Source organism: Ambystoma mexicanum, chromosome 4p, assembly GCF_040938575.1.
Source record: "Ambystoma mexicanum isolate Mex_15411 chromosome 4p, UKY_AmexF1_1, whole genome shotgun sequence".
In the NCBI taxonomy this organism is placed as follows: Eukaryota; Metazoa; Chordata; class Amphibia; order Caudata; family Ambystomatidae; genus Ambystoma; species Ambystoma mexicanum.
The window spans coordinates 1144955381-1144980222 of record NC_090927.1 but is presented as its reverse complement, the minus strand read 5'-3'; the positions used below and the strand labels follow the sequence as shown (position 1 = coordinate 1144980222).

General features: G+C 50.6%; 1 protein-coding gene across 1 annotated transcript in view; it reads left to right on the top strand.

Moving 5' to 3' along the window:
* Window positions 1–24842, top strand: part of HBS1L (HBS1 like translational GTPase) — a 1647668-nt gene that overhangs the window by 1085078 nt on the left and 537748 nt on the right. The window contains exon 9 of the mRNA XM_069606737.1: window positions 23623–23697. Within this exon, the coding sequence (XP_069462838.1) occupies window positions 23623–23697 (75 nt within the window). The remainder of the gene's footprint in view (window positions 1–23622; window positions 23698–24842) is intronic.

The following is a 24842-nucleotide window of genomic DNA, read 5'->3' as shown; positions in this document are numbered from 1 at the left end:
ATCTTCGTTGATTTTTTTCAGAGTGCAGATCCTCTAAGTGTCCCACTGAAGGAGTCGAAGAAGTCTTCCTGTCCCTCCGTGTCTCTTAAGATGAGAAGGGCACCTGATGTGTCTCCTTCTCGCACGTCTAAGAGCCCGAAAACAGAGACTCCTAGACGTAAGTCCAAGTAGTCTTCCTCAACGCATAGAGGCCAGTCACCAACCTCCTCTTCGAAGGTTAAGGGCTCAGGTTCCTCGACACCCGTATCGCGGCATTCGACTAAGCCAACGGGACCTTGACCTAAACCAAAGTCATTGACGCAACCGTTAGCCTCTGCACCCTCAACGCCTTCTGCGGCATCAACGCCTTCGATACCTCAGAGGTCTTCGAAGACTCCGATCGATTCTTTGAAGATGTTTAAACCTTTACCAAGGCCGGAATTCTTCAGGTCCATGGGTTCAATCTTCGAGGAAGAAGAGGACGAGAATGTTCCCTTTTGGGTACGAGTATGGAACCCCCAATGTACAAGAGGAAGAGGAGCTGATTTCAGACGAGTCCAAGATGAAAAATCTTGATACTCTGAAAGATGCCAGTAGTTGGAAAACCTCTCCTGAAACGGATTTTGGAAATCCTTAAGTGGCTGGTTACTCTGACCCATCATATAGGTCAGTAATGAGTAAGGTGTCAGCGTATCTTGGTTGGATAAAACCAGCTGCCATAGTTGAGAAAGATGATCTCAAAGATATACTAGACAGTGGGCCAGAGAGAGAGGCGGTGCTGCCATTCCACACCGCGTTGAGAGTAAGGGTCATGGAAAATTGGTTTAAGCCGGAGTCCGCTGTGGCAGTGAACGAAACCTTAACAAAACAATTTAGACCTGCCTCTATCAACCCTCCTTTCCTTACAAGGCACCCAACCCCAGAAAGTGTAGTGGTACAACCGGCACCATCTTCCTCTAGAGCTTCAACATACCCTTCTGCCCCAGCAGACAAGGAGGATGGGAAAATAGATACCATGGGAAATGGGATGTTCAGTGCTGGCAGCAAGGGCCATAAGTCTGCCAATTCCCGCAATGCCCTCGCCAAATACACTTATACCCATTGCGGAGTTGCTGCTTTGGTAGCAGTACCCATCCCGGAAGGTGAGGAAAGGGAAGGGGTCTTGAACCTAATCCATGATGGCAAGGAGGCATTGGGACAATCACTGCAATCCAGCCTCGAAGCAGTTGACTCAATCTGTGGCAGCCAGCACAAAAGTTTGGCTTGGCTCAGAAAATCAGGTTTTGCACTCGATGTCCAAGCATGTTTGTTGGACATTCCTTTTGATGGTGTCCAGTTGTTTGGAGAGAAAGCTGATGACAGCTTGGAAAAGCTGCAAGCTTCCAGGGCAGCAACAAAATCTGTGGGGGTGGTAATCCGTCAACCTTCCCAATCTCCTTTTTGTTTCTATTTTTCTTTCTCAAGGGGAAGAGGACAATATTCTCAGAGAGGTCAGAGAAGGGCCCAATGTGCGTCCAGAGGTAAAGCTGCAGCTGGATCAGCAAAACCTCGGATCCCCTTGCCAACAAAACGGTGGTGGGGGGGCAGACCATTGGTGCATCTTCAGAGTCGACTGGGCATAACCTTGTGTCAGAACTGCCGGCAACTTCCTGGTAATCACTAAGCTCAAGCTCCCCCTCACCTGTGTCCTCAGATGTTGAAAGATGCTGGTGTCACTTCTTTCTCAAATCTTTCAGTTTTTTCTTTTCCTTTTCCTTTTCAAAGAAGGCAAGCAAAGGCCCCCCTCCCGAGAGCGCCTGAGAGAGGAAAAAGCCGGTGGGAGAAAAAACCTCTCTAGTAGTGTGTCCAGAATGAGGTTGTCTCTAGCTAGTGGCAATGAAATAGAAGAGGTCTTATGGAAAACCCCAGTAGTTGCTTCTGCTGGTACAGTTCTTGGCGGGAAGCATAGGAAGAGATGAATCCACTGCAGGAGATGTCCGGCAGGCCAGAAGAACACGTCCCTCGTAGACCAAAACCAACCCAGAATGGGCTGTCATGGTCATGAAGTCAGGGGCACAGGCATGCAGGGGTCGCATACACAGGAGACCTGGGTGGACACTGTCCTGGCGCCTTTGGTACCAGGCTCATGAACAAAAGTAAACAAGAACATCCATTTAACACCAAAAACCTTTTATTAATGACATAGCACTTCAGATGCATTAAACTTGAACATTCCAGCCATTAAGCAGGATGCATTAACCTTGAACATTCCATCCATTAAGCAGCCCCAAGTGTATTCTTGGGTGTGGCCGCTAATGGATTGCCTTTGCACGTGCTCACTCTCTAGGAGTGGCAGGGTGTGGCTGGTAAGCCGGCCCTAATGGCCGTGCCCACGATCTCAGCTATATAAACTGCCCCGATCCTCAAGACAGACGCTTCGTGCCATTCTGCACTTGCAAGCAGCGTAACGCTCACCGTCGCCTGAAGTCAGACTTACCTTTGAAGATCCTGCTTCCTGGACATCCTGCTAGCATACTTACCAACTGGGGGAAGCTGTTCTTACCTGTACATCTCTTGGGCGAACAAAGTATTCATCTTTACACTTTCCGGAACGCCGAAATCTTCATCTTGGCACCGCAGCACGACACGCTCCATCGTCGACAGCAGCGCCTGCAAGGAAAAACAGAAGACAAGGATAGAAATAGAAAAAACAGTCAGTTTAAGGTTGCGCTTTGCCATACTTCGCGCTTTCCTTAAACAATTGCCTGCTGTCGAACATTGCGGTAGCATCCATCTTCCATCCGGCTGCGTCTCGCGCCTCACAGCTGCATTGAGGCCGCATTTCCATCTAAGGGAAGAAAACAGAAGAGAGACGTTATTGCGGAGCAACATATAAAGACATTAAACAGAACGAACAGCATCACAAGAGCTCAAGAATGACTTACCAATCATAAGGAGAATCATAGTCGCAGCTGGACTGGACTAATACTTATCAGGGATCAGTGAAGGAACTAGATCCCATCCGATGCGCCCCTGCCAGAAGTAGCAGGATGGAGAGCTTATCTTCCATAATTCAAAGGTGAGCTTTATGGGCCGGCGTATGCTCACAGAAACCGTACTTTTGGGGTGAAGGGTTCGAGAGGTACAACAATCACAGATTGGCGCACTCACACACTCTTATCTCCACTCAGGAGCAGTATCAACACGTACCACCGCTCACAGCTTTTCTACTAAGGGAGAGGCTTGAAGGGGGTGATTCAAGTTCAGGGAGGGCTGCAACTATGCCCCAACGCCTCTGCAGAGACCAGGTGAGCGTAACATGGGCAGGGATGTTCGGTATAGCAGGTAACAAAACAATAAGAGACTGGAGTGGCACCCAAGCAGCTCGTCGTGGACAGAAGCAGAACGGAGGTAAGCTCTGAAAAGCACAGAAGAAAAGAGGGAGGAGCGTCCGTAACGAAGAGGGCCATGGAACCGGTAAGCAAAAAGGCAGTGGAAGGAAAGACGGAATCAGAGCGGATAGACAAGAAAACAGCTGACAGAGAAACAGAGCGGAATGGGAAGAAACCCGAAGCGGAACAGAAGGAAACCGCCGCAGCACGCGAGGACGGGGCGAGACCCGTGAGAAAGCTGCGGTGGGAAAAAGTCAGGGAAAGCTGCAGAGAAAACAGACAGAGAGAAAGATGCAAAGGGAGGAAATGCTAAGACGCTGTGAGAGCACAAAGCGGAGCGCGTTGACCCGGAAGCAAACAGCGAAATGGATGCAACACACAGAAGCTAGAGGAAGGCGGGGCAAAAAAGGGAAAGGCAGTGAAGATGAAAAGAAGACTAGAGCGTTAACTAGAGAACGGAGGAAAACGTGCAGAACATCCTGATGGCGGAGTAATCTCCAAGCATTCCATAAGCGCCAGGATGGCAGGCGCGTGATACTCGAATGCATGGGCGCTGCAGACAGCTAGAGCTAGTACCTGCAGCGGAGAGAGATCAGGGATGGTACTCTTCTTATTACCTAAACCCCAAGAAGGATGGAGGAGTGCGACCCATCTTGGACTTCAGGCGTTTGAACAAGTTCCTCAGGAAGGACAGGTTCAAGATTGTAACTCTTTTGCAGATCCTTCAGGCCCTTGAACTCCAGGATTGGTTGATGTCACTGGACCTTCAGGATGCTTGCTTTCATGTGCCCGTCCATAAGAAGCACAAAAAGGACCTGATGTTCGTGGTTGGCAATTCTCACCATCAGTTTTGGGTTTTGCCATTCGGGCTCACCTCTGCCTGAGGTCTTCACCAAGCTTATGGCAGTGGTGGCAGCAAATCTAAGGAGGGACGGGATTCACATCTACCCCTACTTGGACGACTGGTTGATCAGAGCTTGTTCTACAGAACAGGCCCAGTCTCACCTCAGTCGCACTTGCCACTTCCTCCACAAGCTGGGCTTCTCCCTGAATTTCAAGAAGTTTCACTTGATACCTTCTCAAAAGGTTCAATTTATTGGAGCAGTGCTGGATTTAGCACCGGGGAAAGCCTTGCCACCCGATTTGAGGGCTCAACATCTTTTGCAGATGGATGTCGCGTGCCCAACATTCCCCAGCCTTCATTTTTCTAAGGTTGCTCGCCTCATGGCATCCTACATTTTTCTGGTGCCAGAAGCCCACCTGAGAATGAGATCCCTTCAGTGGGCTTTCAGATGCCAGTGGGCTCAATTCTCTGACAGAATGACAGGCCTTATTCAGGTCCCGAGAAAGGTCACCCCGAGTCTTCTGTGGTGGGCCTGCCGAGAGAATATAATGAGGAGAACCCTTTTGGCAACCATGGCCGGAGATGACAGTTGTGACGTACGCCTCCATCTCAGGATGGGGGTGCATATATGAAAGATCTTTGAGCAGACACTGGTCTCAGTCGGATGGGCAGACTTCACATCAACCTTTTAGAGCTCTGAGTAATCAGACTAGCGTTAATGGCCTTCCTGCCCTTGATACAGGGGAGAAGTGTCCTGATAATTATGGTCAACACAGTGTCTATGCACTACCTCAACAAGACAGGGGATGTGCAATCTCTGCCCCTGTGCAGAGAGGCAATGCAGCTCTGGTTCTGGGCACTAAGGGAAGGAATCTCTCTTCTGGCCGGAGAAGAGAACACAGCAGCGGATTCTCTGAGCTGGCAGAGCCCGATCTCCCACGAGTGGGAGTTAGCTCAGGAAGTCATTCTGGTGATCTTCGCCCTTTGGGGAACCCCTCAAATGGATTTGTTCGCGACCAGTGTCAATTGGAAGTGTGAAATGTTTAGCTTCAAGGAATTTCCTCCAAGAGGAGCTTTAGGAGACGCATCGTGGTGGTCTCTAGTCCCCGTCATTCTCCAGCATTGGATCTTTCATGGATTCACATGCTTAGAATATTCCCCGTTGTCAGACTGGGACCCCTCGGTACACATATATAGCCTTTTCCTATAGGAAAAACTTCCGACACTTTTGTGTTCTATCTATGTCCTTTTAGGACCCGCCTACGCATGCTCCGTAGGCCGTCCCAGTATAAGAGGCCCGCCACCGCGGCTCCCCTTCAGATTTCAACTGTCTCCAAAGTAGTGGGATCTCCTCGCGTTGTCTTACTATTTTGTACAAGGTTGTATACCTGGAGTTGGAGTTAGAAAAAATGTCCTCCATGTCAGGAAAAGCGATGTTCCGTCCATGCGCGACGTGCGGCTTGAAAAAAGTTTACGAGGGGGACGGACATATGGATTGTATATATTGCCTCCACCCTCATCATTCGGCTGATAACTGCGACATATGCAAAGGGTTTTCTCAAAAAACCCTCAAAGACCGGAGTCGACGGCTGGTGGCATGGCTGAATGATGGGGCGGGGGCATACCCCCCTTCGGAGGTAGGCTCCACACAATCGGCGAAAACATCACGCCGCGCTACCTCGTCGGAACCACCGGCGAAGAAATCTCGACCGACGGAAAAAGAGTCATCTGGGAGTCACTCAGCTAGAGACTCCTCGTCAAAGAAATCATCTTCATCGAAAAAGCATGAAAAGGAAAGGAAATCCTCCTCGGGCGATCATCATAGATCGACCACGAGTCGAGAGTCGAGTAAAAGCAGGCCAAGTATGGAAAAGGCGGGACCGCCTAAACCACCTGCTAAGTCACCGTCGTCGACGGCGGTCCAGTCATCGGCCTCCACCCTGCCACTAACGCAGGTGGCGTCCACCGTCCCACCGACAACGGCGGCGACGATGGCCTCGTCGACGGGGGTTCTACTGGAGGCCTGAAGTTTTTGATCCGATCCCCCAGGATACTTTACTGCAAGAACAGGCTGTGTCGCTGTCCTCGGAGGACGAGAACGAGAGAATAGCTGGCCCAGCAGAAATAGGGCTACGAGTGGTTGACAAGTCGTTGACGAGGGGATCCGGTATACCGGTATCTGCCCCTCTTCTGAATCCTCAATCTGTTTTGTCGTTGGAAATTCTGTCCACGCTTCAGTCCTTGCTACAGTCGTTGGACCAGAGACTACCTCAGGCAAACCTGCCATAAGTCACCCGTCGACGAGCCGGGCCCGTCCCGTCCACCGACGCACCTACGCACGCCAATCTCAGCACTGGCACAAAAGGAAGGTGAGCTGCCAGATTCGGAGTCTGACAGGGGAGCCATGTCGGATATCTCATCTTCCCCCTCCAGGGATCCAACCTGGGAGTCAGAGGTGGAGTTGGAAACCCCTAGAAGCCCAGCTCACCCGTCCCCTCCGGACGACATTGCATCATTCCATTCTATGATGGAGAAGGCGTGCAAAGAATTTGGTTTGTCCCAGGAAGAACAGAAAATGGACTGTTTTTTGTTCGACCACATGGGTAAGAGAAGGAGGTCTGTGTTCTCAATACCAATACTAGACCACGTGTGGAAGGAGGGGTTGCAGACAATGCGTCACCCTTTTTCAGAGCCGGCAGTGAAAGGACGCCTCGAGAAAATGTTTAAGGCTCCAGAGCCTACCCCCAAGTGTTTATCCTCCCAACCAACGCCAGACTCGGTGGTGTCGGCGGCAGCGGCGAGGAAGGCGAAGGCCCAGCACAAGTGCACGACTCCGCCTGAAAACGAAGCGAGACGCCAGGATGCCTTTGGCAAAAAAGTGCTATCCGTGGGAGCAACCACAGTAAAGGCCGCAAACTCTCTGGCGATTGTAGCCAGATACGACAGGGAGATGTGGCACAGACTAGCTCCGTTGCTTGATCATCTTCCGGAAGAGCATAGGAAGGCAGCGATGTTACTTGTCCGAGAGGGTGAGGAAGCCTCAAATCACGCAATAAACATTGCGGTGGACCTCGCTGAGTCAGGCTTCAAGCAAGTCAATAATGGGGTCGTATTACGACGACAGTCATGGCTTAAGTGTACCTACTTCAGGCCAGAGGTACAATACAAAGTTTTAGATATGCCCTTTGAGGGAGACCACCTTTTCGGTGAGAAGGTGGACGATGCCCTAAAGGGAATGAAAGAGGACTCGGACACGGCACGTTCATTGGGTGCCCTCCAGAGTGGCCGAAGCTACAAGTCTTTTCGTTCCTTTAGAGGGGCTTCAGGTAATTCCAGATTCTCTGCGTCTGGAGACAGATCCTTTGGCAGATCGGCTTACCCCTCCCAGGGATACAGACGTGCTTCCCAAACGGCAAACCGACGCCGTAACTTCCAGACGTCCAGGAAAAGACCATCATATCCGTCGTCGTCGAGAGACAAGCAAAATAAAGATCAGCAGTGACATACAACACACCGTTCTGGGGGGAAGAGTGTCAGCATATGTCGAAGAATGGGAACGAATAACGACGGATCAATGGGTGCTGGACACTATAAGAAACGGACACTCTCTACAATTCAAACACAGCCCTCCGCACATTCCACCTGCGTTCACCGCTCATTCCCATCTGAGGATACTGCAACAAGAGGTAACACTCATGTTAGCAAAGGGCGTGATAGAATTAGTTCCAACATCACAGAGAGGTCAAGGAGTCTACTCAAGATATTTAGTTGTAAAAAAGCCGAACGGCAAATGGCGTCCCATTTTAGACTTACGCGATCTCAACAAGTCTTTAAAGAGTCTAAAATTCAAGATGCTCACTCTGCAGGAAGTGATCCGCGCCGTTCAAGAGGGGGATTTTCTAGCGTCTCTGGATTTACAGGACGCGTACTTCCATATTCCAATGTGTCGGAAACACAGGAAATTCCTGAGATTTGTAATAGGGCGGACTCACTACCAGTTCACGGTTCTTCCCTTTGGGCTCAAGACCTCCCCCAGAACGTTCACGAAATGCCTGGCTCCAGTAGCGGCCTGGCTAAGGAAGCAAGGCCACCATGTATACCCATACCTCGACGACTGGCTGGTAAGGGGATCCTCCCCAGCGTCGACCAACACAAGTTTACAAGCCACCATGCAGCTTCTACAACAGCTGGGATTCGCCATAAACTTCGAAAAATCCTCTCTGCGGCCATCGAGAACGCTGGTATTCCTGGGGGCACAGTTCGAGACCCAGTTAGGGCTAGTGAAACCTTCTCTCTACAGAACCTCAAGACTCAATCAGCAAGCGAGCCGACTACGGCGAAACACCAGGCTCTCAGTGAGAAAATACGTTTAGGTCCTAGGGGCCATGGCATCCTGCATCCATCTGGTGGAAAACTGTCGCCTATTCATGAGGCCAGTCCAGGAATTCCTCGCGGACCGATGGACGCAGGCTCAAGGATCGTGGTCAGACAAGATAACCATCGACAACGACAAGCTGCTTCGGACCCTTCAGTGGTGGCAGAGTTTCCACAATCTGAACAACGGTGTACCCCTACAGGAACCGGAGTTTCAGCGAACCATAGTCACGGATGCGTCCCTAACCGGATGGGGAGCTCACATGGGTGCTCTCCAAACGCAAGGTCGCTGGTCTCCAACGGAGTCACTCCTACACATAAACGTGTTAGAGCTCAGAGCAGTACGATGGGCCTTGAAGGCATTCCTACCACACATCAAGGGTTCGCGAGTACGAGTACTGACCGACAATACAACGGCCATGTTTTATCTGAGGAAACAAGGAGGGACGCGATCAAGAACTCTTTCCATAGAAGCCCAGAAAACATGGCATTGGGCATTAAAGCACGAAATTTCCATCGTGGCTCACCACCTCCCAGGAGTGAGGAACTCCCAAGCAGACTCCCTCAGCAGAAGCATTGCCCAGATACACGAGTGGGAAATGGACACAGTTCACCTGATGAAAGTGTTCGAGAAATGGGGTCACCCCCCTCTGGACGCCTTCGCGACCAAAGACAACAAGAAATGCGAGCAATTCGCAAGCAGATGGCCTCAAGAGGGTTCCACGGGGGAGGCATTCTCCTTCCCATGGACAGACATGTTCCTTTATTCTTTTCCCCCGTTCCCCCTCATACGGAGGACAATACAGTGGATACGCAGATACAATTGCCGGGTAATTCTAGTGGCACCATACTGGCCAAGACAACCATGGTTCTCCGACCTGCTTCACCTGTCGCTGGAACATCCCATAGCGTTTCCGAGAGTCCTGAACCTACTATCCCGGGACAAAGGCACGGTGTGGCATCACGACCCGGACAGTCTCAACCTTACAGCCTGGCTCCTGACTTTTCGGAGTTCGGTGCTGCAGGCGGCTCGAGCCCCTTCTACAAACAAATCTTACTCCTATAAGTGGCGGAGGTTCTGTGAATGGTGTAGAGGACAACAAGGCCTACAACCGTTGTTGGTGACGCCGGAACAAGTTCTACCTTAGCTGCTCCTCTTGGCGGAGAGGGGGTTATCCTTCACATCGATAAAGGTGCACCTGGCGGCCATCTCAAAGTTCACGAGGAAGAGGCAGTCGCCTCCTCTATTTAGCGACAGACTTGTGAAACACTTCATGAGGGGTTTATTTCGAGTTTTTCCCCCGGTAAAAAGTTTCCCCCCAACTTGGAGTCTCAACACAGTGTTGGCAGGCTTAATGAAACCGCCTTTCGAGCCTATGGCCACGTCCGACATAAAATTCATTTAGTGGAAGTTGGCATTCTTGATTGCTATCACATCAGCTAGGAGAATCTCGGAACTGCAAGCGCTGGTCGTAGACCCGTCATACCTAAGATTCTTTAAAGACAAAGTGGTCCTGGCAACTAATCCTACGTTCGTCCCTAAAGTTCCGACAGTGTATCACAAACACTTGTCCATTGTTCTCCCTACTTTCTTCGCCACACCATCATCGACAGCAGAAAAAGCTCTTCATACCCTGGACGTTAAGAGGGCTCTGAAATTTTACCTACATCGTACACAGGAACTCAGGTCTACTCGACAACTGTTCATCGCATATGGTCCGTCGACGAGAGGAAAAGCAATCTCTAAACAGGGATTGGCTCGATGGGTCTCATCGACGATTGCGTTTTGTCACTCCAAGGCCGGAAGGCCACTGCAAGGACATCCTAGAGCCCATTCTACAAGATCAATGTCCTCCTCAGCAGCTTTATGGGCAGGAATTCCGCTGACGGACATATGCCAAGCTGCGGCATGGTCAGTGCCCCACACGTTTTGGTATCTTTCATGGATTCACACGCGCCCGCCAACCTCCCCGGAATGCAATGTATTTAATTGATAAGTTTAACCCTTCCTACTTTGGAGGGGCCGAAATCTGAAGGGGAGCCGCGGGGGCGGGCCTCTTATACTGGGACGGCCTACGGAGCATGCGTAGGCGGGTCCTAAAAGGACGTAGATAGGACACAAAAGTGTCGGAGGTTTTTCCTATAGGAAAAGGCTATATATGTGTACCGAGGGGTCCCAGTCTGACGACGGGGAATATTCTAAGCATGTGAATCCATGAAAGATAGCAATGCTGGAGAAATGGAGTTACAGGTAAGAAACTATTCCCTTCCTCATCTCATCAGGAGGTTGAGGAAGGTGGGGGTAAACCATGATACTCATTGCCTCAGATTGGGCCAGGAGAACGTGGTAACCAGGCCTTCTGGAGATGGCCATCTGCCCTCCAATTCGTCTTCCCCAAACAGAGGACTTGCTCTCGCAAGAGGGGGGAGGGCCCTTTTTCATCCAGACATGCAGTACTCTGAATCTTCACGCCTGGTTTCTGAGAGGTGAGATAAAAGGATTGGGATGTGATGGAGGTGTTGCTTTCGGCCAGAAGGCCAGCAACAAAATCTCTGTGCCGCGACCATTGGATCAGGTTTTGCAGTTGGTGCAGGGAGAAGAAATGTGATCCCTTTGCGTGTGAAATTTCTACTGTTCTTAGCCCATTCAGTACTGCAAGTTACCACAATCAAGGGCTATTTAGCAGCACTTGGAATTTTTAAAAGATCACTAGATGAAGGATCTTATTTTAAGGCCCTGATTTTGATACAATTCCTTAAAGGTTTGACAAACCTGTTTCTACCGGTTCCTTTCATTGTACCGGCCTGGGATTTGAAACTAGTGTTAAGGCTGGGAGCTCCTTTCGAGCCTTTACATTCCTGTCCCTTAAGGATGCTAAAACTCAAAACTGTTTTCTTGTTGTCTATTACATCAGCCCGCAGAGTGAATGAACTGCAGGCCTCGTCTTCCAAACCACCTTTTATAACCTTGTTCAAGGACAAAGTAGTGTTGAGGGTGCATTCATCTTTTCTTCGTAAAGTTGTGTCTGAGTTCCACCTGGCACGAAAGATAGCTTTACCGACTTTTTATCCACCACCCCATCCTTCCAAAGAGGAGAGGCTTCACCGGGTAGACCCAAGAAGGGCATTGAGTTACTATATTTCAAGGATGACAACTATCACACGGGGTGACCAGATTTTTGTGGGTTACTCCGGACATTCCACTAGAGGAGTGGCTGCTTCTTTGGCTCTGGAAAGAGGGATACCCGTGCAGGACATCTGCAAGGCGGCTACTTGGTTGTCCCTTCATACCTTCAGCAGATTCTACTGCCTAGACTCTGTCAGGCGAGGAGTCCAAATTTGGCAAAGCTGTTCTTCATAGCATTAATAAATAGAAATTCTTAGCACCAACCTCCTCATTCAGACTGCTATGTGAGTGTATCAAAGATGAGGAATACGTGGGAGGACACAATCCATTCAAAGAACAAGTTACTTACCCATGGTAACTTTCTTTCGACTGGATGTTCCTCCAATACATTCTTCATCGCCCCTCCCATCCTTCCCCTAGTACTTGCCAAGAATTTGTGTCCTTACACCTTCCTCTCTCGCAACACCAGATTCGTCTCTATCCTTGGCAGATCATGCACAGAAAAAACCTGAACTGAGGCAATGGTCGCCACGTGGGCTGTTCATACCAGAGTTGACATTACAACTGAAGATAGGACAGAGGCCGTCGAGGGCCACAAAACTGCACAGCGCCCGACTCCTTGGAAATACAACTCAAAGCAAGCTGCAAGCAGACTTTGATATATCAAAGATGAGGAATACATTAGGGGAACATTTAGTCGAAAGAATGTTACCACGGGTAAGTAACTCGTTCTTCGAGGGGATTGGGTCCTCCGACGTATTCCATATGATATATGATATGATATGATAGTTTATTTATATAGCGCCTATACACAATGTGTTTCAAAGCGCTTCAAGGAGGGAGGGGACATAGGAAAAATACAGTTACATTCAGCAAAAGTCCTTGAAACAATACAGAATGTGAAAATAACTATCATAATAGGCCTGTCGACATTTCTGATAGTGCAAGTGCATAGAACAAGTAAGGCAAGAGGTGATGGAAAGGAAGGAAAACAGAGCAAGCAGTAACATTACTAAGTCTGACGACAATTTACGCAGTGCAGGTGGTAACAAGAGGCGGGTTGGGAGGGGGGGCAAGTGGACGGAGGGGGGAAGGAGAACAAGACACGCTACTGAGCAAAAAGTCAGTGACAAATTGAAAAGTAGGGGGAGTGGGGAGGGGGAGAACAAAAGGGGGGAGACAGACAAGCTGCTATCAAGAGTCACGGAACAGATGATAGGAGTAAGTGCTAGGAGGGGGAAATCTAGGAGGGGGAGAAAAGGAGGGGGGAGTAGAAGGGAAGATAAGAGGATGGAAATGAGGAGGGGGGGTGGAGCGCAGAGCAAGAGGGGGGGCAAGCAGGGTGAGGGCACACAGATACTCACGGGGGGGCAAACAGAATCTCAGGGGGGGCAAACAGACACTCACGGGGGCCAGGAGGGGCACACAGATACTCACGGGGGGCAGGGGGGGAAGGGGGAGGCACACAGATAGTCACGGGGGGTAGGGGGGCACACAGATACTCACGGGGGGCAGGGGAGGGCGGGGGGGCACACAGATACTCACGGGGGGGGCAGGGGGGGCAGGAGGGGCACACAGATACTCACGGGGGGCAGAGGGGGCACACAGACTCACGGGGGGCAGGGGGGGCACACAGAGACTCACAGGGGGCAGAGGGGGCACACAGATACTCACGGGGGGCAGAGGAGGCACACAGATACTCACGGGGGCAGGGGGGGCAGGAGGGGCACACAGATACTCACGGGGGGGCAGAGGGGGCACACAGATACTCACGGGGGGCAGGGGGGGACACACAGATACTCACGGGGGCAGAGGGGGCACACAGATACTCACGGGGGCAGGGGGGCACACAGATACTCACGGGGGGCAGGAGGGGCACACAGATACTCGCGGGGGGCAGGAGGGGCACACAGATACTCGCAGGGGCAGAGGGGGCACACAGATACTCACGGGGGGCAGAGGGGGCACACAGATACTCACGGGGGGCAGGGGGGGCACACAGATACTCACGGGGGGGCAGGAGGGGCACACAGATACTCACGGGGGGCAGAGGGGGCACACAGATACTCACGGGGGGCAGAGGGGGCACACAGATACTCACATCCATGTCAGTAATCACCACAGCTGTGCTGCTTCGGAAAATCTTCAGCGTCTGCGTCCTGCGTCGATGACGTTGATATGCCGCCCTCGAGGACCTCCTCCGACGGCCGATGTCACTGGATGTTATAAGTAGGACGCATGACGCCCGTAGCCTCAGTTCCGTTTTTTCCGTGAACGTGTTCGCTTCAGGAATCTCAGCGCGCCTCGAATCTTTGGAGTTTTTGTTGCTTTCTCGGTTCTTCGAACCTGTTTGTGAAATATTTCTTCGTGAAGTTGTCTACCTCGTCTTCCACACTTTAAGAAGTGCGGGGAATGTGGGTCCAAGATGTCGGTCACAGACTTGCACGACGCCTGCCTCTGGTGCCTCGGGGAGGCCCATGACACGGATGACTGTGTCGACTGCCAGTCGCTCACGTCGAAATCCTTGTGGGAGCGCAAGAAGTTGTTATCGGTGGGTAAGGTGTCCAAGCTCCGGAAGTCGAGGTCTGCGGGGCTTTCGACGGAGGACTCGAGGGGCGACTCTCCGCGTCGTTGTCGGAAGTCCAGTGGGTCTCGGTCCCGGAGTCGGTCTCGCCACTCCTCTGCCTCTTCGAGGCACTCCCGGAAGCGCCGTCATCGTTCGCCTTCCCCGTCCTCATCCGAGGACTCTGCCCGTCGGCGGGTCGCTTACCCCACCAAGCATGCGACACCGGAGGAATGGGCTTCCTTCGGGAAGAAAATGTTGGCGATTCTCGAATCGCAGGGCACTGGTCTGTCCATGCCTCCGAGTGGGCTCGGTCGTGATCAGCCGAGAGACCCCGCTCGCACGCCTTCGGGCTCGGGGGGTCGTCACGATTCGCGGGAAAGATCCCACTCGGACAAGGGGAATCATTCTCGGCATGCCCGGTCCAGGTCCCGGTCCTCGACGCGCTCAAGACCGCGTGAACCTGTGTAGTCTTCAAGGAAGACATCGACACCCGTAGCGCTGAGGTCGTCGACGGACTCTCTCGAGGCTCCACTTCTGAGGAAGTCGTCAGCGCCTTCGGCGCCCAGGATGTCGAGGGACACGCTCGGGACTCTGCCTTCGAGGCCTGTGTCGATGCTCTCGGTGCCGCGTCTGTCGTCGACGCCGATTCTCTCGATGCCGGTGCAGATTCACTCGACGCCCTAGATGCCTTTCGGGGCTGTGTCGACGGGGGTACCCTGTGGCTCGGGGGAACCACCTAGAAAGGCTCTGGCCAAGGTGAAGCATGGCTTTGGTTCCAGTTCTGTGCCTTCTTACCGCCATCTGGAGTTCATTTCAGAGGTGGATGAGGGCTCTGATGATGGCATGGTGCCTGACACGGTGCCTGACGAGATTCTCTCAGGCCATAGCCAGTTTGAGGACCTGAGGTAGTCCCTGCATGATGCTAGTGGGCTGGACACCTCTCCGGAGCTGGAGTTTTGTAGGCCTGAGCCTTTCACTCATGCCGATTCTTCGTACCGGTGCTTTATGTCACGGGTCACCGAGTACTTAGGATGGTCTGCTCCCCCAGGGGAGTTTGTTCAGGATTACCTTACGGATATCCTCGACATTGGTCCACCAACTGACCCGGTACAGCCGTTTCATATGGCTCTACAGAGGAGGGTGGCGGCGGCTTGGACTGCTCCGGAGTGTCTCCCGGCAGTGAGCAAGTCTTTTCTGCGAAAATACCACCCAGCCAGTAGTAACCCCTGCTACTTGTCCAAGCACCCTACTCCGGAGAGTTTGGTGGTGCAGGCGGCTACGGCCATGGCAAAGCAGGCATCGTACCCTACCATCCCTCCTGATAGGGACGACAAGCGTTTTGACGACTGGGTGAAGAAAGTGTTTTCCGCAGGGGGTATGGCGCTTCAGGCGGCCAACTCCATTTTGTGCCTTATCTCGTTTCACGCACACTCTGCAGAACTGTTTCCTTGGCGGCTGAACATATTCCCGAAGGGGATGAATGGGATGGTTTCCTTGCCATGGTTCAGGATGGCAAGGATGCCATGTGTGAGGCCGTTCAGTCGGGTTTGGACATGGCAGATTGCGTCAGCTGGTCAAAAGTGGCGAGCACCGTGATACGCAGGTTTGCGTGGTTGCGGAAGTCAGGGTTTGCTCCTGATGAGCAGGCCCGGCTCCTCAACATGCCCTTTGACGGGGAACATCTTTTTGGCAGCAAGGCTGACGAGAGCCTTGAGAGGTTGCAGACCTCAAAAGCTGCAGCAAAGTCGTTGGGCGCTGCAGTTCGACAACCTCCGCCTTTTCGTCCTAGGGGACGGCAATGGAGGGGAGGTTCCTTTCGTTATTATTCATCCTTTGGTGAAGCAAGAGGAGCTGCCAGTCAAAGAGGCCACCGTAGGAGTGCCAGAGGTGGTAAACTGGGTACTCAAGGTGCCAAGGCCGCTCAGGCTGTTGCCTGTTTGCCCTCAGGCAACGCCACAGCCGCTTCAGCTCAGTCATGGGGCCATGTCCCATGGTTCGCCGGTTGGGGGAAGGCTGGCGCAGCATCTTGCAGAGTGGCGCCCCATTACTCCAGATGTGTTGGTTCTGGAGATCATAACCCATTGCTACTGTCTTCCTTTCCGGCAGAGGCCTCAAGACAATCCACCGGGGAATCTCTCTTTGAAGAGTTCGGATCCGCTCCTTGCGCAGGAAATTCAATCCCTGCTGGAGAAAGGCGCCATAGAACTGGTGCCTGTAGCAGAGAGGAATAAGGGATGGTATTCCCCTTATTTTTTGATTTCCAAGAAAGTTGGCGGATTGAGACCCATCATGGACTTGCGCGGTTTGAACAAACTCCTCAGGAAAGACAAGTTCAAGATGGTTACTCTTTCTCAAGTCCCCCAGGCCCTTCAACTTCAGGACTGGTTGGTGTCTCTCGACCTCAAGGACGCTTATTTTCATGTGCCGATCCATCCGAAGCACAAGTAGTACCTGAGGTTTGCGGTTGGTGACTCGCACTTTCAGTTTCAGGTCCTGCCGTTCGGATTGACCTCCGCCCTGAGGGTCTTCACCAAGCTCATGTTAGTGGTGGCAGCGCACCTCAGGAAAGGGGGGGATTCACGTCTACCCCTACCTGGACGATTGGTTGATCAGGGCGCGCTCTCCCGAGCAAGTCCTGGATCATCTCTCAGTCACCTGCCACTCCCTCCACAAGCTGGGCTTCTCCCTCAACTTAAAGAAGTCCCATTTGATGCCTATTCAGAGGCTCCAGTACATCGGAGCGGTGCTCGACACGTCCCTGGGGCAGTGTTTTCCTCCCCAGGTGAGGGCTCATCACATTCAGCAGATGGTGCACAAGTTTCGACTTGCCCAGACTCTCCCAGCGTTAGAGTTCTTGAGACTGCTCGGCCTCATGGCATCCTGCATTCTTCTGGTGCCAGAGGCCAGGTTGCGGATGAGATCTTTGCAATGGGCACTTAAGCTCTGGTGGTCTCAGTCCTCCGTCAGGATGTCGGACCCTGTTCAGGTGGCGTCTTCGGTCGCCCGGGACCTTCTGTGGTGTGCCGACAAAGGCAATCTGATGAGGGGGGCTCCATTTTGGCTGCCCTGGCCGGAGGTGACGATCGTGACAGACGCATCACTCACAGGATGGGGAGCTCATGCCAACGAGTTGACAGCGGTCGTTGGTCTCCGTCGGAGTCCAGACTCCATATCAATCTGTTGGAGCTGAGGGCCGTCAGGCTAGCCCTGAAGGCTTTTCTGCCGACTGTGCGAGGAAAGAATGTCCTGATCCTGGCGGACAACACGGTGGCCATGCACTACCTCAACAAAAAGGGTGGGGTAGGGTCACTTCCTCTGTGCAGGGAGGCGATGCAGCTCTGGTTCTGGGCAATCCAGCAGGAGGTTTCGATCTCGGCAGTTCATCTGGCAGGAGACGAAAACGAGACAGTGGACGCTCTGAGCAGGCAGAGCGCGATCTCTCACGAGTGAGAGTTGGCTCAGGAGATTCTCCTGGAGATCTTTGCCCTTTGGGGGACCCCTCAAGTGGATCTCTTCGCCTCCAGTGTCAACCGGAAGTGCAAGAGGTTCTGCTTACGGGAATTCCCTCCAAACGGAGCCTTAGGAGACTCGTTCGTGTTGGAGTGGTCATTCCCATTGCTGTACACGTTTGCTCCAGTCCCCGTCATCCCGCAAGTACTGCGGAGGTTACGGAGGTTTGGTTCCCGGATGATCCTCATTGCTCCGGCGTGGGCCCGAAGGACGTGGTACCCGGACCTTCTCGACTTGTCCATCTGTCCTCCACGTCGTCTTCCCTACCGAGACGACCTGCTCTCACGGGAGGGGGGTCAGGTTCTCCATCCAGAGGTCAGGTCCCTCAACCTTCACGCTTGGTTTCTGAAAGGTTGAGGTATAAGGATTGGGACCTCCCTGAAGACGTGATGGAGGTGTTGCTTTCGGCCAGAAGGCCCGCAACAAAGTCTTTGTACCGTTGCCGTTGGAGAACGTTCTGCGACTGGTGCAGGGTTAAGAATGTGGATCCTTTTGCATGTGAAATTCCAATGGTTCTGTCTTTTTTGCTTTCTTTGGCCCACAGGGGCCTTCAAGTGGGTACCATTAAAGGTTACCTGGCGGCGCTGTCCATATTTAAGCGCTCGTCTGAAGAGTGTTCCTATTTTAAAATTCCTTTAATTTCTCAGTTTCTGAAAGGGCTCACCAATGTGCTCCCTCCGTCGCCTTTCCAGGTGCACAGTTGGGATTTGAACCTTGTTCTCAAGTTTCTGATGGGTGCTCCGTTTGAGCCTTTGCATACATGCCCTTTGAGACTGTTAACTCTTAAAACTGTATTTTTGGTTGTGGTCACTTCCGCTCGCAGAGTGAGTGAGTTACAGGCACTTTCAGTTAAGCCACCCTTCACTGTGTTTCATAAGGACAGGGTTGTCCTTAGAGTTCGTCCTTCTTTTCTTCCGAAGGTGGTATCGGAATTTCATTTAGGCCAGAAGGTTGTTCTTCCGGCATTTTATCCTCCTCCACATCCTGGTTAGGAAGAGGAGAGACTCCATAGACTTGATCCAAGGAGAGCGTTAAGCTTTTATATTTCACTCATGTCCCGGGTCAGAGTGGACGATCAGCTCTTCATTGGTTACGCTGGAAAGCGTTTGGGACAGGCTGTGATGAAACAGACTTTGTCTCGCTGGATTTTTTTGGCTATCTGAGTGTTACCACTTGGCGGGTAAGGAACCACCGGTCAGTTTACGGGCCCTTTCTACCAGGGGTATGGCTGCCTCTACTGCCCTGCAGAGGGGTGTTTCTATTCGAAACATCTGTGATGCATGCACCTGGGCTTCGGTACATACTTTTGTACGTCACTATTCCCTCGATTCCATCCAGGGGCAGGATCTGGCCTTTGGCAAGGCGGTCCTTTACGCCGCAATTTGATTGGGCATGCTAAATTTCAGTTTTCTAAATTCTTTTCCCACCTCCTTGCATTGGTACTGCTTTGGGAGTCTGTCATAGATATGGAATATGTCGGGGGACCCAATCCCCTCGAAGAACAAGTTACTCTCTTACCTGGTAACGTTCTTTCGATGGGATGGTCCGACGACGTATTCCATATCGCTCCCTCCCTACCTTCCCCGCTACAGAATTTCTTATGCAATTGCAGCTTACGTTTCCGCAAGGCTTTGTGTGTCAGACTGGCAGAAGACTGGTGGCACACGTTCTTGGAAAAAAATACAACTGAGGCTACGGGCGTCGTGCGTCCTACTTATAACATCCAGTGACGTCGGCCGTCGGAGGAGGTCCTCGAGGGCGGCCTATCGACGTCATCGACACAGGACGCATACGCCAAAGATTTCCCGAAGCAGCACAGCTGTGGTGATTACTGTCATAAATATGCAATACGTCGTCGGACCATCCCATCGAAAGAACGTTACCAGGTAAGAGAGTAACTTGTTCTTCTATTTAAATGCCAGACTGATCTCCACCTTGGTGATGCCTCTGTCACTGCTACTCTAATTCTACTTTTAACTATAAAAACACACAGCACCCCCCCTCTACTCCTTTCACCACTCTTTTTCAAGATGTGTTTTTTCTCTGGTTGCGCTATCACCAGCGCTGGGGCGGCTTTTGCAAACTTGTGTTGGACAACACAACTCTTTCCTACTGAGAGGGAGGGAATCAAAGAAAGAGAGCGCAGTGCGAGAACGAGCAAGTAAGCTAGACTGGCATATGATACGCCGGGTGCAGCTAGTGATATGATACAATAGGTTATTTATTACACGCTTAATACCCAGATGTTTCTAAGCGTGGACACGGGGATCGAACCTGTGTTGCTCGTGTCGTCTTGCTTCCAAGGCGAGCACGTTGCCCCTGAGCTATCTTCCCGTGGCATAAAAGCATCCCGATTCAATCTTTTTAGACAGTCAAAAAATATCATCAAGAACCCAGCATGCATTGTAACCATCACTAGTGCATATGGGCAAAAATAGCTTGTTCATAGCTATTTCACATTGCCCTGATGTTTAACATCACAAGTGATTGCATGCAGAATACCAAGAAAGGTGTAACTGATCTTTTTTTTCAGTGATGCAAAATTCAACACAGCCTGATGCAATACCTTCCCTCTCTTCCCCCTACTATCCACATCCTTACCTCCCCTTAAATTAGGGTTCTCAAAAAAGGGGAAAAGATTGAATGGAAATACTTATGATTGATATATGAAAAATTACAGGAAATAACCAGGTGGGCTACCTACTTACAGGCTTCAACACCATCACATATTGGGAGACCTTTATTCTGTTTATTACATGCTCACACATGGTTCTCGTATTAATATCATATTATAGTGTTGCAAATGCATTTAGTCCCAGTTACTTGTAATGATATGATATGGCATTTGTAACGGGCCTATACACAAGTGTGTCAAGGCGCGACGAGGCGGGGGGGGGGAACAAGGGGAGACAGATAACGATCCTACTAGGCAAGGTGTCATTCAGATCGCGCAATTGCAAGGGTAGAGGGGAATGGGAAAAGTGTAAGGGGAAGGGGAGAGGGGAAAGTGCAGTACATGGTTAGTAGAATACAAGATAAATAATAGGGCCAGCTGGTGGCAAGTGCAAGGTAAGTGCCGGGAGAAGGGGCTGTAGGAAACAGACAGTCTCGTAGTGCAGGTAGGCAGTGCAGGGAAGAGTGGCTGGGCCAAGGACCGAGACGGGTAATTGGCCCAGTTGCAGATTCAGTGCAGGTTCAGTGATTTTAGCAGGGGAGAGAGAGAGGGAGAGAAAGCGGAGGCAAAGAGGAAGGTTTTGAGGTGCTTCCGGAACCAGAGATGGTTCTCCTCAAGTTTCAGGGAGGCAGGAAGGATGTTCCAGAGGGAGGCCCCTGCTGCGGAGAGAGACCTACCCCCAACTCGTTGCTTGTAGAAGCGGCTGACCCTGAGGTGGTTGGAGGTGGATGAGCGAAGAGCTCGAGAAGGAAGATATTTAGGAAGAGAAAGTTGAAGGTATTTTGGCCCAAGGCCCCAGAAAGCCTTGTGGACAATGCAGAGGGTTTTGAACTTAATCCTCACAGCCACTGGGAGCCAGTGTAGTGATTTCAGTCCTGGAGATATCCGGTCCCTGGGCTTGAGGCCAAGGACAAGTCTCGCAGTCCTGTTCTGTATGAGTTGCAAAGGGCAGAGAGTAGAGGCAGGAAGATTTAGATAGAGGCTGTTACAGTAGTCCAGCTTCGAGAGAACCAGGGCTCTGGAGACAGTGAGCTTCTGGGGAAAGGAGAAGAAAGGAAGGATACCTCTGAGGTGTAGTAGCTGGTAGTGTGACTTCTTAGAGACGTCAGAGATGTGAGGAGAGAAAGAGTGTGTGGAGTCGAAGATGAACCCGGGGTTTTTTGCCTTGCAGGTAGGAGCAGGAAGAGGGCCAAGGGAGGCCGGCCAGAGAGCTGCAGGGAAGGAGGGAGTGGGTGTGCCGATGAGTAGAATCTCAGTCTTACTGGCATTAAGGCAGAGGTCGTTGGCGACACACCCTTCCTGGATAGCAGAAAGACAGTCGGAGATGAGGGAAGGGGAAGAGGAGGCAGAGGGTAGCCTGGTGATGTTCCTTGTCCACATTCTTTGTAGGCTCTCCCACATTGCTAATAATGATGACATGTTGTAGCATTGGGTAGTACATAACCTTTAGTTTATCAAAAACTTCAACCGCTTGCTTGATGCTCTTAGGAATATAGCTGGTCTGGCTCTTGGGTCAGTTGGAGGACCCTGTCCAATAAAGGTTCCACTGACAGTGGGTAGTCGCCTGAGGTGGTGAAATCCCCTCAGTCTGGTAATGATGTATCACCACACCATACTTTAATAACTGCAGCCAATATAATACAAGGCAAAAGCACATAAATGTGCACCGTGAATGCCCGATTCTAAACAAATTACAGATATTGGTTTATTTGGTGCCAGGTGATGCAATATCCTTCAGAGCTGCTCCTCCGCAGACTGTGCTTGCTTCTTGTTGGCTAAGACCTCACAGCTGCATGCTATAGAGTAGAAAAGGCCAGACTTTGGCTTTATGCAATTGTAGCATTGGTTACATTAACCCTTCCCCTCTCCGCAATACTCCCAAAATGACCTTGTTGCTTAACCAAGTAGGGATTGTTGCTGTACAGCATGACTGTATGCCAGGGCTTCACCAATTTCAGCACAGACTGACTTGAAGTCCAAGGTGTTTAAAGTCATTGAACACTTATACCGAGATCTTGCTGAAGTACCGTTTAGATTTTACTTTCCACCATATGAACTCAAGTATCCTACATTCAGAAGTAGTGTATTTAGTTTTTGAATGAGTAATCCTCCAAATCCAAACGGAAATTGGAAGCAACTTTGTTGAGCACATCTGCCAATCCAGCTATTGGTGCTAACAATCTTGTGACAGTGAAAGGTTGTGGTTGTTACGATGCCCCCTAATCAAAGGAGACTGTATGTCCCAAACGTAACCATTAGTGGCTGTATGTATGTCAACGTGTAGTCATGTGATTATGCCCCTCAGTGATTTTACAGATGCAGTGATGGTGGGGTTATATCAAATTTCCGAGAAAAAAGGTGACCGACATCTTACTTGCAGAAACTAGCTTGATGGAAAGTGCAAAGAGAATTTGATTTCGAACCAAGAAAAATCGGAGGCTCGGGATAGCTTTTCTTAGAAGGGGACACCTGCATATAAAACATCAGCGAAGTGTGGTGGAGGAAGGAAAACTCATGTACACCGAAAGGGATGCTTCTGACTCGCCACAGTACCTATCGGTGTCTAGGTATTATTTATGTGCTGGGGAACCTGTTTTTGGTTGGGAGTGATCATTATGTTTATCCAATGCAAGCACACAGATCACGCCACTCAAACACATATTATTTACTTGGTTATTTGTTTGAGAGGACTAGGCTCATTTGGCTGTATTCTTGGATGAAGATCTTCTCTGTATTCCATGCAAACTAAAAGACTGACAATGTACATTTCCTCCCAAACCCCCCGCCGTTTGCATATCTTTGTTATTTTAGGGTGTCTATGTTGGAGGGCCACAGGGGTATCAAGTGACATAATATAACCAACCCCATCATATAGAGCTAAATAAGAAACAAACGTAATGATTTGTCCTGTGCCCCACTCTTCTTAAGTTTTGGCCTGCTTATTGGTTGGGGTGAAACATTTGCATTTTGTCCAATTAAAGTTGTGTTTATTTTGGCCACAAGATGGCTAATTTCAATCGAGTTGTACATTTGCAGAATGCTATCAAATAGGCTGCAGTAACTTAAATGATTACAAGTTACGGTTTTTTATTAAATTATTTTTTGCGGGTTGAATGTGTCATTCATGAACCACATTGTGTTTTTATAATTCATTCAGAATTTCTCTTTCATTAATAGGTGAGCTGGGAGCACGAACGATTTAAAGAAATTACCAGTAAACTTGGACATTTTCTAAAGCAGGCTGGCTTTAAGGTAAAGTACCAAATGCCAAGTTAGTGTCATAACGTAATTCGTGATATTGGCTTATTTCAAATGCAACATATAGTTTAAGACTACTGCATAAAAATAGTTGCATTTTTTTTTATTTATTGACCTATTAAAGACCTTTCACCATCTGTAAACAATATACATGTTAAAATCACACAATTTCCTAAACAAATTCCCTAAAAATCATCAATGAACACAATGGTTAATCTTATGCCTTAAATATTTCATATAAAAATGTAATCAAAGCTAAAACTAACGAAACTCTTTCACACATTAAAAAGATATTCCACGACTCATTCGGTCTCAAGCTATGTCTTTCAGAGAAGAACTTTGCCAAACATTGTGTTCTTATCTCTGTCAAGCCTTTGCAAAATATCTAAAGCTGCTGCAGTGTCTCTGTATTCTCTTGAACTGCAAAATCTGCATTTTGAATCTTTTACGCCACATCATACTCATATGTCCCATCCCCTTTCCTCCATCCTTGTGGTCATCCACCAAAATGGAGATGGTACCAGAACCTTTGGCAGCGATAAATTGAGCTTCCCCTTTAAATTTAGTATAGCGCGCAAGGGTGCAGCCTTTGGTGTGGAAACGCCCTGCCGAGGCCCCACCCTCTAGCGCCTCACCTCAGTCCCTTTTTACGCACAGACTTGTCGGACCTGGCAGCTAGCGCAGAGACTTTAATGTTCCTATTGCTCCAGGTTTTTGTTCAATTTTATTTAACATCCCTTCAGTGCCTCACCTCCCCGGCGCATGTCAGCTGCTGGAGGATTCACAAAATTTGCCATGCGACTGCTCGTTCCTGGCCTCGGACCCCCATGCACTCTGTCTCGAGTATCTGGGATCCGACCACCGCTGGGACGTGTGTTCGGCTTGCAGCGCTTTCGCTCACAGGGCATTGCAGAGTCAGTTGTCGAGGTGGAGGGAGCTCTTCCACACTTCTCCTCCGCCCCACCTTAAGGACTTCATCTGTCAGGACAAGGTAGGCCCTCTGTTCAGCACGGCTCCCCAGCGTGGCTACTCCTTTCCATGGATTCCCACGCACAAGGGTCCCTCGGATTCAGGTTCTGGCAGGCCCGAGGCTTCCAAGGCTACTGGCTCCAAGCCAAGGGACCCAGAGGCTCTTCCGG